We start from the raw sequence: 15,002 nt of genomic DNA on the forward strand, positions 1-15,002 counted from the left end.
TCTTCATCACATATGCCTTTGTAACTATGGATAAAATTCAGTTCATTCAGTGTGAATAATAAAATAGATCATCACAAGCAAATATGAGTTCTTTACCATAAAAATGTAATTAAAGTACTGCATCAGCGTTTTCATACTGTGGAACTTAAAAGGTTGGCATCTTGTATGGATATACTCGTATCTTTCTCATGGACATCAACACGAATTCTAGATGTAAGTTAGTTACAGAATTTTATATCAAGTTTTGGGTGCTCTTTAAAATTCTAATTTTATGATATTGTATATGAAACTTAATGAAATAATAAGACTACTTTTTGTGTGAAAGATAGAATTAAACTGTGGTAATATGCAGTGCTTTGGCGCCATGGTGAAGGGCTAACAAGATCAACTCTTTTTTTCCCATGTTTTTACAAGTAAGGTTCTATAGTCTCCAACTTCCTTGTTAAAATTCAAGCTTAGTTATAAATTCTCATTAATTTTCAAAAGTCTTGGATATCTTTCCTTCCATAATCACAGACCCTTTTGAATTATGTTAATAGTCATAAAAGAAAGGGAGAAAAAAAATGCTGTGGATCAACTGTTTGCATCAAGCAAAAGAAATTTATACAGAAATATTGACATATTATTATCACAGAACAGAACATTTTTCAGACAAAACTGACTTGGCAAAACCATCACCATAAGATTCAGCTTCTATAAGATCTGGTTTTTCATCGCACATGGGGCACAAATTGTTCCTGATGCTAGATGACCTCATCCACACAATAAAGTTGTACCTTTGTCCACTTGTTATGGGCATTGTTCCATGGAGTTGCTGTCCTCTGTGGAAGACACCGTATCCAATTTTATGAGGGACAATTTCATATGGAGTATTACTAGGGAAATCAGTCTTCATGCGATCAAAGTACAACTCTCCGCCAGAAAAATCCTTTCCTAAACAGACATTTAATGTCACCTAAAAAAATAAAGAAAAAATTTAATTCAAACTAACTGGCTTTACTTTTAGTTAAGATTTCAAACAAATATTTTCATTTTAATGCAATTTTAATATACACTAGACTTTCTTTAATCCTGCACATATCAGACCAAGTACCAGTACAGGTCTGTACATAGTATGGATTATATTGAAATCATGATTATTGGAAGTTAGTTTAAAAAGCCTATTTAAATAATATAAACTTCCACGCTTAGACATGCAGTGACGTGTTTTCCTCCTCTATGCTTGAAAGAAACAGCGATTGCTGATGGGCTAGAGTTGCCCACTGCTGCATTATCGAAAGTCTACTGTACTGATCACCTTCCAGCTGCTAGATTACGGTGAAGAAATTATAATTCAAACAATAGATTATCTATCATCATCTCTGATTTTGTTGCCACTTCAAAACATAAGATTCATTGAAACACTTGTTTATCGATATGAGTTAGAAAAAGGAACTTATTTTTTAAACTCCTCGTTAAAAATTAAAATTTCTTTTTCCTTTCTTGAAAAATTGCTACAAACCATTAGTTTGCAATCTGTGCATGACGTGTAGCTCTATACACGGATGTGTTATGCAAATTCTAAAAATAGCTAACGTAAAGTTATAAAATAACAATAGAACCGTGGTCATTCGATGTGAAATTTTTTTTTAAACATGAATATTGATCATCTAATAAGATTATCTATTTTATAGACTTGTGTGGTGCTAGACACATCCTTTTAGATCAGTTTGCATTCAGAATGCATTCTTAGTTGCCTTAAAATTACAAAAATAAGTACAGTCGACGCTCTTTATAACGACACTCTTCATTCCATCTATTTTATAGACTTGTGTGGTGCTAGACACATCCATTTAGATCAGTTTGCATTCTGAGGTGCCTTAAAATTGCAGAAATAAGTACAGTCGACGCTCTTTATAACGACACTCTTCATTCCACAGAAAACGGACGTTATATTGGGGAGGTTGTTATATTGAACGTTTTCAAGAAATCATAAAAATTAGCTGCTTTGCTTTTTCTAACAATTGGAATTTCCCTTCTCTTGATTGACTACACGAAGAAAGAAACCCCAACTGTTCTGCTTTCACTATTGAGTCACAGTTTTTAATTATGATGAACAAAGTACTCTTAGGAATATTCAATGATTCAGCCATTTTGGTTTTCGGCATTCATTTTCAGTCAACTTTCACCAAAACTTTCAATTTGAAATCCCTCCACATTAGCTGGTATGTCACCAAACTCGGGGAACAGCAGATTTTCAAATTTTGGGTTCTGATCCCATGCTGGAAAAAGAGAATTTTTTTAGGATCACAGTATACATTCAGCCAATTCAATGGATTTTTTATAATAAAGATATTTAAGAATTATCCAGGATTTGTGATTCAAATTTTTCATCATACTCTCCCACAATGTTTCCTAGTAAGCCGGCTAATGTGTGGGAATTTGGTAAAGATTGATCATTCCATTTATTTAGGACAACAATGTTGAATGCATAATTTTCAGAATGAAAGGATTCAGTTACCTGCATATTCTACCATTGAGAAATCAAGTAAAATTGTGAGAAATCAATCATGTGGGAAGTGAGAGTGAGCCAACATGTGAGAAAATAAAACAAACGTAAACGGTGGGGAGGGGGAATATCAGCATCATCCAGTCGACTCACGTGAGTGCAGTCCACCTTGCTATGAAACAGTTACCCTGTTTCGTCGCGTGTACAGAAAACCCTATACAGGGTTTTTTGTACGAGTGACACTTTATCTCTCCTTCTCCAAGTATCAAAGTCCAACACACTCAACAATGGATTTTATCCATTCCTTTGCAAAAAAAAAGAGAGAAAGAAACGGGAGGCTGAGCTGAGTTTGGTCATTGTAATGGATTGAATGATATTTACCAGTCACGTTATATTCGATAAAAAAATTGCACGGTATAGAAATATGAAAAAAGTGGGACCTGATGTAATGGCCATTATAATGAGCATCGACTGTATAAACATATATTGAAAAGGTTAAAACTATTGCCATGATCAGATACAGATTAATAATAATAATAACAGTTACCTCAGCATTATCATAATGAGAGTCTAGCTCAACATCTTTGCCCATTTCATAATGCACTGTAAAGGCCCTATGCGAGTCCAAACCACTTTTGCCACACCAATCAGGAAATAAGACCTTTGCAAGTGGAGCTAAATACTTTTCACGCAGAGGATCTACAAAGTTTTCATACAGTCCCAATTCCTCCAATAATATCTAAAAATGTATTCAGTATTTTACAAAACAATGTAATTAATTTATTGCATGATAAGCATGTTTTCCCAAATTGATGAGTACATAATCCAAAATTCGCTCTTATTTTTTTTTCGCACAGCAATGTTAATATATGCCTACTCAATGGCTATTTAAAATCAAATGTTTATCATTATAGCATATTATGTTTATGTATTATAGGAAGCGAACAATTGATATTGCCATGAGAGTATCATGTATATATACAAACTAGGTTGAAGAATTTTCAAGGCTATCCCAGCCTACTGTGGTGCCATCAGTGTATGCGTGATAAACCTTGACCATCTGCTGGCATGCAACCAAAAATTTTGCATATTAGTTAAACTAACTCAAATGATACAGACGTTCAATAGGGAAGTGTGCAATTTTTTCAAGCTGAATTAAGAAGGTGGAACAAAGAGCTGTTGTGTGAACTTAATGCAAAACTTTTTAAAAGTGCCTCGGAAACATACCAGTTGATGAAACAAGTTTATGGTGAGTTTTGTTTAAGTAGATCAAATGTTTTGTTGGGGGAGCCACAACTGTATTATTTCATTTATTTCTTGTCTGGGAGAAATAATTCTGAATGTAGGGAAACCTCACTACAATGATAGTAGATATAACAATAAATCCCTATACAGAGTTGCCAACTGCTATGGATTGTTTGTAGTTTCTATGGATGGCCGCAATAAACTACAGAGCTACAGGAGACATTCTCAATACTATGGAAATCGGTTTAAAAAAAATTGGGTCTTTGAGTTCCTTGCGGCGTTTTAAATATTTTTATTTATTTTTTAAATTGCATCTATCTTTACTATAACGATGAAATCTTATTTGCATGTGAGGGAAATCAAGAGAAGTCAAACTTGGAGATGATCTGTTTTGTCTGTGCGTGGAGGGCAATCTGTAAAGCAACATCTAAACCCACCACTACTCCATACTCAAATGCGCAAAAACCTGTTTTTTTCGTCAAAACCATCCTCACCCTGGAGGCTAAAAACAGGTTTTTCTGTGGTTCAGCATGGTGAGTCCGAACCCGACATTATTTATATAGTGCATGGTTGAGCTCGCAGAACTTGTGTAATGTTTCGTCATAGGTGCTGATACGAAGAAGATGGGGTCTAGGGTTGCTAGATGTCCATATATACTTCCCACAAGGGTGTAGGAAGGTTGGGATTGCATTGAATATTCACAAATTATTAAGGGACTCAGAACATTGCTTCGGGAGGAGAGTCCCATGGCCCGAGCCTTGTAGGTTCCAGTGTCAATGAGGTGCTGTATTTAATGAACTTTGAATTAAAATTAAAAAAATTAAAATTTTGAGTGATTATTTTTTATTGTACTATGATTATGGTGTTCTATGGGGGTACCCCCATGGCAAGACTGAACATGCATCACTACTGACAAGCTTCAAGCCAATGTTGGCATTTCTGCCTATACAACATTTTTCTTTTTCGAATCTTGTTTGGAATTGCTTATAGTCTAATGTTAAACTCCTCAATACAATGATATCTTTCACTACGATGAACCCGTCTATAAGAGTATTTTTTGGGGAGATTTTGAAACTGCTACAAAGATATTTCATATATTTCGCTTGAAAAATATCTCTCAATGCATTTTTTTTAACTCGTCACATATTTTAGTTCTCCCGAGGACTAATGATCTAATAATATTAATATTTTGTACCACCCGCGCGATTAGCGGTGTACCCGTCAGAGGGGGGCACACAAATTTTCTTCCAAGGAAATTTGGGGTTGTAGCCCTTCAAAAAGCATTTAACTTATAAATCGGTTAAAATATTATATAAAATATTTTTTCTTTCGATATTTTAATTTTTTTACAGAAATATTACATTTTTTTCTAATTCGTGGTTGGCCTAGGGGGATCAGGAGTCCCCTATCTATGCCTCCCTGTGTACAGCTCTGCTCTACACCTGATCACTACAAAAGTGTTGTTTTTGGTGTCACTATTCGAATAAATATAAATTGCTACCGCAGAGAGTCCCCATCGAGGAGTCAGCGCACCAACCTCTCAATGAGTATAAAAACAAGCCTGCCGGGAATCAGCAATAAATTGTAGGTCCCGGTCTAATTAGCCCTCCTGTGCATAAAATGACTGTGGTGCGACAAAAATGATCGAATAAGTATTTAAAAGTATATTTTTTTGGTGGTACTAACAATGGTGCAATTTAGAAAAGATGGCAACAGCGGAATAAGTTTTATAGCACTAGCACATGGAGAAATGGAATAGCTTACCTCTGTGGATCATGAATTCTAACACAATTAACAGATTTGAAAAGAAGTACGATAAACATATTGGGATAAATCGAGAAACTATCCGTATTTAGATAAGACAGCCATAATCCTTTTTATATGCAGCGTATTATATATTATTTTTGAGATATGTGCTTTTATATTGGGTTGCTGTATTTCATTTACATTTGACATTCATGTTTTTTATGGGTATTTTTTTTCAGTCACACCTTGTTGAGCAATGTCTGTTGTGGTGTTTGTATTTGATGGTAATGTTGCCTCTCTGCGTAATGATAATTCCTCAACAACATTATGTTTTCTTCATCTGCAGAATATCATTATACTGACGTTTTGCTGCAATTTTCCCCCCACTTTTCGGGGACTTACAGACCCTTTTCCATGTTGGCAGAGATGAAGAATTTCTGAAAATCTTGTGCAGCCTCATGCTTCAACTAACCAGTCGGCTGGTTGCGATGGCATTTGCCATCACACAGATTTTTCAGTCTTTTTTACTTGGATATGATGGAATAATTTCTCATAAAACTGCTTCCACCTGCACAGCCATTCTTCTATTTTATTGTCTCACCACTAGATGGAGTTGAACAATTATATTTCATGGTGTGAGATTATTATTTTCGTCATGCTTTGCAAGGCTGCATCCCAAAGCATTTTTTTTTTGTTCTGGTTTTTTTTTCTTCAATTTTGGATTCTCTTGTGAAGAAGCATCTGCTTTATATTACTCATACATCTTTTACCAAAGGTCCAGACTACTATGTGGATGGATCCACATAAATCCATCTGCAGCATTTCTTAAAATCGCAGGACATATCATGAACCTGGTTCCCACAAGGGTGGGGGCTGACAATGCTCCAGCCCTGGGACCCAGGACGATTCTCATAATTTTTTTTGTTTTTCAAGCTATAAATTCATCATAAAGGGAAGCCTGTGAAAGATCCCAACCAAGGGGCCATGCTACCCCCCCCCCCCCTGGGGTGTCATATTATGTCTCAACACATTCTCCCGATGCTTATATTTTTCCACAGGACCCTCTTCCTAGCAGTGCATCATATGGGCTATCTGACACTTTCTACCATATAAAACACATAAAAATGCACTTTTCTTGTTTGTGACTTTTCAGTTAAAATTTCCCTCGGTTTGTTTAAGAGTTTTTATGCATAGCATTTTAAGGTTGTTGGCAATTTTGTAATTCAACTGTTTCTATTTGATCCATTCGAATTAATTTTTAGCCTTTTGGTTGGTTGTTTTTGTTTTGACTGTGATGATGGCAATAAGAAAGCTCTGTTGTAAAAGGTGTGTTGTGTGCTCTAAATCTAAAAAAATGAAAAGAAACCAAACACTGGTGCCCTGATTGTGATGGTTTGTGGCTTGCTAATGTTTTGGAATATATCACACACAAACTGAATACTACAGCAAGACTTCAAAAACTGTTTTATTCTCTATCTTATAATTAGTAACACATAAAGGAAAAATCTTCTATATATGTCTTTGAATTTCAATACATTGTTTTTTAACATGAATCACCAAGAAATAATTTTCTTGTATTCATTTTGAACTTGAACAACTCATGCTGTTATTGCATTTAATTAAGAATTCAATATTTCTATTTAGAACACTAATTAGTAATTACTTTTATTGTTATTGTTTTTATAATGATTTTAAATGTACAGCAAAGAACATGATAAACTCAGTTTTGATGTTCTCAAAAAAATTGCAATCAAAAAAAATTTTTAATAGCTTCAAACTTCCATGAAAATGAAAAAAGTGTGACACAAGTAACACTCTGAAAAATTAATTGGCACGTTAAATAACTATACACATAAAACTTTCTGCCCCAATGGTATTTTTTTAGTCACCATGGCAACCTGGCAGGGTAGATTTTTCAAGCCCTGCAGAGGTGATTAAATCACAAAAAAAAAAAAAAAAAACTGCTACAAGATCTGGAAATTCCAATCACTGGTGGTGGAGAAAAATTAAAAAGTGAAGCTCATAAATGCCTTCTGATATGACAAATATTTCTTTGTTTAATACATAACAGAGAGCACCATGTAATTCTAATATAATCAATCAATAATTTTGATGCATGTATATTTATTATGTACTCTTTTGACTTAACTCAGTTGTACAGAATTACAATTTAAAGCAGATATTTTACATACCCCGTATCGATTCATGGAATTTGGCCTGTTTTTTGGTAAAGGTGTGGCTTCAAAATTCTCAAGCTCTAATATCAATTCTTCACAAATCTCGGGAGTGAACAGGGAAAATCCATACAACTGTTTATCTAAAATGAAAAGTAATTTATATTCAATATAATATGCACTAGTATTCAAGAACATATCAATAAAATTATATTATAGTTTATAAGGTTTTCGCGGCCATCATTTGATAAAAATTGTTTTTTCGGGTTCGAAGACCGTCGTCCGTTTGAGTTTGTTCTCAACGTTTCCCCAACACTAGTGGTTGGCATCTTCAGGAGAATTGATAAATAAGACTTTGATCCAGTTTATCAATTCTCCTGAAGATGCCAACCACTAGTGTTGGGGAAACGTTGAGAACAAACTCAAACGGACGACGGTCTTCGAACCCGAAAAAACAATTTTTATCAAAATTATATTATACTAATACTTTTGATCATTTCAAACTTATAATGAAGTAATTTCAGGTCAGAGTCAATTTGTTTGCCAGGGAGAAGCATCTCTTATCAACTTCTTAAACTTTGAAAATACAGATATTTGTAGTCATGAAAATTTGTGAAAATATTTGAAAATAATCACATATCCACTGTTTACTCGCAGCTGCACATGTAAAATCATGAATAAACCTTAGGTGAATGACACATTTCCATTCTTAGCACAAGAGAAACTGATATGTGTTCATAAAATAAAAATTAGGTGGAGCATTAGACATACGTATGCAAAGTACAGATGACTGGATACATAAGTATGGTTGTTTCGGAAAACCAGTAAACAGATGTGAAATTTCAATCCAATGGTTTCAGCATTGGCTCTTCATTTGTGTTGTGAACTTGTCTATTAGTATTTCTTATAAGCTATTTTTTTTTTTTTTTTTTGTAAAATATTCTTTAGAAAAAAACTTCCTTCATCTAATACTTATACAGTTGATTCTTGTTATAGGGACCGTTCCATTATAAGGACTGGTACAATGAATCCTAAATGATTTCCTACTCATCATACATTATTTTCCAACCAAAATAACGGTGAACTCAAAATTTGTCCTCGAGAGTGACCTTGTTTTTTGATATTGGAAAACTCTAATATTATTAAACTGCGTGAATGCAATTAATTACTATAATTTTAGTATTTTTCTGTGGAATGATGTGATGCACTATAATGAGCATTGTCTGCACTACCTTAGTAAGCATTTCTGCCAGGAATTTCCAATTAGTTGCTGCATGCTGGGAAGTGTTGCAGGTCTGTATATGACTGTATTGCCTAATGTTTACATGAATGTCTCAGTTGCAAATGTGCTCAAAGCGCTGCCAGTTTTATTTTAATTGAAAGTAAGAATTGACAGATGCAAAAATTTCTCTGTATTTTTATTATCCTATTGCGGGTTCCTTTCTCCCTGTGGGAAGTTTTCTTTTAAGAACTTTTTCGACATATGTTGTGGAAGGATTTTCTGGTTTGTTTCATCACATTTTGTAAATGATCACATATCTGGATTCAGAAAAAGAATAGCATCCAACATCAGATCAAATCAAGTCATACTCTTGATGTCAAGAAGGCGAATAAAATGTGAAGAGTAGAATGCAGGAATTATGTCTCCACTGGGCCAATAAAAGAAGCTACGAATAAGGTGGACGGTTAGAGAGGTTTGTGTTACCCTGTGTGTAAAGTGATGTTGTATTACATCTTTTCTGGGTTAGATTCTAAATAAATGATTATGTACTGTTCATCGTAATATATGCTACTGCTGAACCAGACATGCACCTTGTCCATATTCCTGATAATATATGCTGCAGAGCTATGTTTTATTATTTTTCCCTCTTTTGTGTCGTGCCAACCACAATAATAAAATAAACACCTGTAAATATTTTAACATTTCAACCCACCTTTAGAAATAACATCAAGCTTCGGTAAAATATCCTGCATTCTAGTCAAGTTTGTTGCTTGATGGCAGAGATCAATAAAGGAAGGCTGAAAGAATTCGGCCTGAGGTGAAAAAAGAAAAAAATCCAGATGCTTTTTATGCCTATACATAATAAATATTTTTCTTCAACTCTACTATATAAGAAAAAGAGCTAATACTATTTAAGAAAAGATGGTTAAAAACGAATAGTAATTATGAGCATGTACATGTGTTTATGATACTTTTGAAAACATTTGAAATTTATTTTTTTTCTTGGAGCATCAGCATATTTCAGTAAAACAACCGCTGTATTTGATTCTTTGAAGTACAGTCCAAATCGACCATCAGTTTCAGTACAGTTTTTGGTTCAATTGAATCTTGATATTTTTAAATCAGATATAATGCATCCACCATCATGTCTCTTGTTATTTCACTGAAATTAATAGAAAACATTTTTACGGGTCTTTAACTACAATTTTTGCCGTTAACACAACTACACGTGTTCTTTGTTTCCCCCCCCCCAAAACTGACACCCCCCCCCCCCGTAAATTTTTCCACACAAGGCAGTTGCCCCCTCTAGTTCCGGTCCTGCATTTTTGTATGTCTCCTAGTATTACAGTTTTGTGTTTCATGCTTGGAAGACAACCCTCACCATGTTTTCAGTTTTTGTTTATACTTGAGAAATTGGAAAACACCTTTTGCAATTTCCAGTTGAAAATGTGTTGTCATGTTGATAAACAAAATCAAATTTACCTGGAGATTGAAAATTCTCGAATTCAATGGTTTATATGATTCTTTCACCTTATCTTTACACAATCTGGATTCATCATGAATTCTTCTACGCCTGGACACTTCATCCTTCATCTTTGAAGAGTAAGTATTTAAATTAATATTTGCATTATATCTGATACAAACATATTTTTTATTCAAACTTCATTAAAATATTCACCTAATTAATTGGGTTCACACGTATGTATTGTTTGAGAAAGAGTGAAATTTTCAAACTTCATATCCTTTGGGTTTTTAGACAAACATGATAGAAAGTTTTTATCTTTTGACGATTTGTTTGCGACAAACATTTTCAAGAAAGACTTATGTGGTGGGAAAGAAGCTACTATTTACGTCTTCACCCTGCTTGGGTTGCACCAATCCACAGTACTATTTTAGCGCATGGGCCCACCCGGGCACCTCAGAAAAATGAGAAGTACTTGTATTTTTCGGGAGTTTGCCTGATAAGGCCTCAGAAAAATCACTTGGCCCAGGAGCTTATGATTTTCTTAAGACAGCCCTGTCAATCCATCAGGATTAGTCAGGTGAGCAAGATTTTCTCTGATGAAGTTGTTACCAAGGGGTATGGATCATGTGGGGGGGGGGGGGAAAGGATAGTCACTTTCATCTCTAAGACTGGAAACCAAGCACTGTTGATTTTTTAAAGATGATAAAAGTGATAGCCACATAATATCCAGACCCCCTTGTAACAATTTCAGCTAATAGAAAAACTCTTGCTCAATTGACCAATCCCAATGGATCGGTGCAACCAAGCAAGAAGAAGCTGTAAAATAGTAGCTTCTCTTCCCCCCCCCCCATACACATAAGACTTCACCTCCTTCATAGGCCTATCTGAGCCCGTCTGGAATGAGACTTTCTGGAAAATTTTTGCTCAGTGTGAATGAAACCTCAAAATATAAAAACTTTGTATCATGTCTGTCTAAAAACCGAAAACTTTGAATTTTGTATTGCATAATGTCCATGAAAGCCTTGCCACATAGAGTAAAGCAGTGATTAGCGTAATTTTTAGAAGGCACTTTCAATCATTACCATAGGGCAGGCCACATTCGGCATTTTGAGGTCTGCGGGCCACTGAACCATAAAGGCACTAGAAGCCTTGTCACGAATTGAGAAAAAAACTTGGGCACACACCAAGCTAAATTTAATTTTCCCCCAATAAAACTGGTCTTTGTTTTCCAGCGTATTCCTTTAGTTAGGGGCCTTTTTCCACATTCTAGCAGACACCACTGATATCATTTCGTGCTGTCCTCAGATTTTAATTCCACTATCATGCATATAAAAAATTAGGTCCAGATGTAAATTTTTTGGTTGGCCTGGCACCTCAGATTTGTCAATCTTTGCTGTACTATGCACATGATCAAAGAATTTGATGGAAAGGTCCTGCATAACCACCCCCCACCCCTTTCAAGTACAGTCTACATTAGCTCTGATAATCACGATTGATCCTACTGTATTAGCATGCAATAAAATTGTTAATAATTTTTAGATAGGTATTTTAACCAAAAAGGTGGAGATGTAATGGTTTTTCGGGGCTGCAATAGGCACTGCCACATGTGGGAGGTGGAGAGAGAGATAAAATTTTTGTTACTGTACTTTTTTGAGATCATATATAATTAAAGACAGAAATTATATGAAATTTTGATACTTTAGCAAATTAAAATTATGTTGGAGTGAAAACTTACAACTTGAATCAGCTCGTGTATATCATTTTCTTTTAGATCCTTCAAAAACTGAAATTTATAATTAAAAAAGATGAAGACACACATATAATATCAATTTCGCACATGTACTGTGTAATTCAAAAATAATCTCCTATTTCAAAGTAATATGTTTCAAAAAGTATTACAGAAAGCAACATGGATAATACTTCGTAAGCAGCAGAGACACATTTCAAGTTTTTTCTCCACTACTTATAAGTAGAGATGTAAAGTTCTCGAGAATAATCTTTGGGAAAATATTCTCGAGAATAATCTTTAGGAAAATATTCTCGAGAATAATCTTGAGAATATTCTCATCGAAGAGAATATTCAAGACTATTCTCTGGAAAGACTAGTATTATACATAACTTGTGAAGATATTCTCATTATTTTCGACAAGAATATTCTCCAGTAATTTATGAGGATATTCTCAAGAATATTTTCTCTTGCCCCCCCCCCCTCTTCCATCAAGAAGACAGGGATAATTGAATATGATGAAATTGATAAAATGAGAGCGATTATAAGAATAGAGAATAGTTTCCTTTATCAATCAGAAAAATTGGTTTAATGAAACTCCCATTTTCACTCAGAATAAGACAAAGGTAGCAATGATACTACTTTACCGCACACCAACTCTGGCATATATCGTCACATGGCAATTTCCAACCAGGAGAGTTAGGTGGGAAATGAAGGCGTAATCTGTAGGTGGTGGCACAGGCTCTTTACGCACAGAACTTGTTTCTGATGTTCTTGCCCGGATTGGAACCCGTGGACCTTGATGGTAACCTTCATGGTGGAAGACGAGCATCTTATCATTATCCCTCTCGGGTGCTGACCAATAATACTGATAATTTTTGCACAAAACAAATGCAATAAAAAAAAATGGCAAGAATTGTCTCTGGAGCCCATTCAGCCCCATCTTTGTTGGGGCCATGACTTGAGTAATCAAGATTCTATCAACTGAGACATGTGGCCAGTCCTAGGTTGACTGGAATCGCTGTTTTGGTCTGGAAATTTTATTGAGACAGACAAACTAATGCCGCTTCTCAGCATAAAATCAGCAAAGTCAACAGCAGCCCAAAGCAAAATGTTTTGCATTGTTCTGCAATGAGGCCTCGGCTGACTGGAAATGTTATGCAATAAAAATGTCTACAACCATGTTTTCTACACTTTACTTAAAACTCTTCGATTGTTTTGCAGTAGCACCGATTGATCTGCGATGTACATCACAGATATTGGCATATTCTGCTTTGGGAAGCAGCAGTGTGAATCATGCTTATTATATGTGCCAATCTATAGGGAAGAACTTCCTCTGCCTTTTAAAGTTGCCAAATTGGGAGTTTTCCAGCCAAAGTGGGTGGGTTTGAAAAAGGTTTGACAGAAAAGTTTTGGCTTTTGTGGGTGCGGCGAATTTTTCTATTTGTCTTTTTTTCCCTACCTTTGAGAACAAAGAAATTTTTCTTTTCATACGGTTCAATCCCAACCTCAAGTGATATTTTCTTCTTGACAAGGGGGAGAGGCGCAGCCTATAACCACCCCAGGGTAGTCATAGAGCTTTCAACCACGTTGCGTTTCCCAAAGTAGGCAATATCGCTCCTGGGAATGATTTAATGCCAGATTTAATGGTGGCAGCAGAAGTTATAGGACGGAATGCTATGGGTTGACTTAAGTTGTGGGAGGGGCAATAAGAATTAAAAAAAATTCTAAAGAGGGGGCAATAGAACAAAAATTAAGGAATTGCCCTACGTTCTAGACCAGCAGTTCTCAACTTTAAAGAAACCATGGCCCAGTTAATTAAAACTAAGACACTGATTGATATATTAATTACACACCATTTATATAACATTACATTAATTAACCAATTAAAAATAGCCAACTAATTCCTAAAGACACCTTAGTCCATAAGATTTGTTAGCAAAAACACCATTATCATGAATGATTGATGTCATTTAAGAAAGAAAAGATCCGTGGGACCACCTTTCTTTCAAAAGGAGCACACAGCTCTGGTCTATCGCCATAGGCGTACGCAGATTTTTCTTTTCTGAGGGGGGGGGTTTACTTTTTTCCTGCAAAATAACACTATAATCTTGGCTCGGAGGGGGTTAGAACCCCCCCCCCCGTTTGCGTGCGCCTATGTCTATCGGCATGGGTAATTTACTACCGAGTGAGTTGTGATGTATATACATAGTTGTCATGTCTGTTTTTTTCAGTGCTGCCATCTATATTTTAGAAGTGTAATGATCGAATATTTGTGCCATTGTAAGCCTGTTGCTCTCTGTGGCGAGACTTTTCAATGGGGAGATCGGCTCGCGTTCGCAGGTCCGCGGAACATAGTTTGAGAAACACCGCTCTATTTAATAACATCAACGTGAGATACTCAACCGCTTCGATTCAAATAAATTAAATATCAATGTGCACCAAGATTTCATAGATTAGTTGAAGCTTAAACTTATCTATCAACCAACCAACCTCTCCGTAATCATTTCTAAATTGTTCATCATTCTTGTAAACAAAATGAGTCTTGTATTTCTTAACGAAAATATTGCGATTAAAGAAGCATTTGCAACTGTAGAATTTCCTCGATGCATTCATTTCGAGAGCTTACACATAATATAGATAAAAAGAGATACAAATAGTAAACAAATCGCGCTATCGATACGTCTCGAACCGCGATTCTTGGGTAATAAAGATGATTGGGAAATTCGCTTTTCCACATTTCACCGCTGATAACAATGATATATCATTTTTAGATTTAATATTGATCTTTCTACTTATCTAACTGGATATTCTCTTTTAGATTTAACGAGAAAACAGCTGAATAATCTCCGAGGAGATAAAATAGCCACTTGAAGGAACGTCACGAATGACGCACTTGAATTTTCCTCTTTTTTTTATTGAGTTTGAGGTGTGCT

The 15,002-nt window shown here is 35.2% G+C and overlaps 1 protein-coding gene across 2 annotated transcripts; it reads right to left on the reverse strand.

The window, feature by feature from the left end:
• Positions 1-574: 574 nt before the first annotated feature.
• LOC149070476 (2-oxoglutarate and iron-dependent oxygenase domain-containing protein 2-like) lies at positions 575-14,971 on the reverse strand. Of its 2 annotated transcripts, XM_089248938.1 has the most exons (7): positions 14,560-14,971; positions 12,076-12,123; positions 10,358-10,468; positions 9,588-9,687; positions 7,672-7,796; positions 3,036-3,227; positions 576-955 (listed from the first exon to the last, which is right to left on the reverse strand). In XM_089248938.1, the coding sequence occupies exons 1-7, from the start codon at positions 14,680-14,682 to the stop codon at positions 629-631; spliced, it is 1,026 nt and encodes a 341-aa protein (XP_089105064.1). In that variant the 5' UTR covers positions 14,683-14,971; the 3' UTR covers positions 576-628. The 2 variants fall into 2 exon arrangements, with proteins under 2 accessions (XP_089105065.1, XP_089105064.1); XM_089248939.1 differs by lacking the exon at positions 12,076-12,123 and having other exon boundaries at positions 575-955; positions 14,560-14,799.
• Positions 14,972-15,002: the final 31 nt, after the last annotated feature.

Source organism: Pholcus phalangioides, unplaced genomic scaffold (assembly GCF_987345545.1).
Source record: "Pholcus phalangioides strain wild (caught in Gottingen) unplaced genomic scaffold, Ppha-v1.0 ptg000021l_1, whole genome shotgun sequence".
NCBI classification, from domain to species: domain Eukaryota; kingdom Metazoa; phylum Arthropoda; class Arachnida; order Araneae; family Pholcidae; genus Pholcus; species Pholcus phalangioides.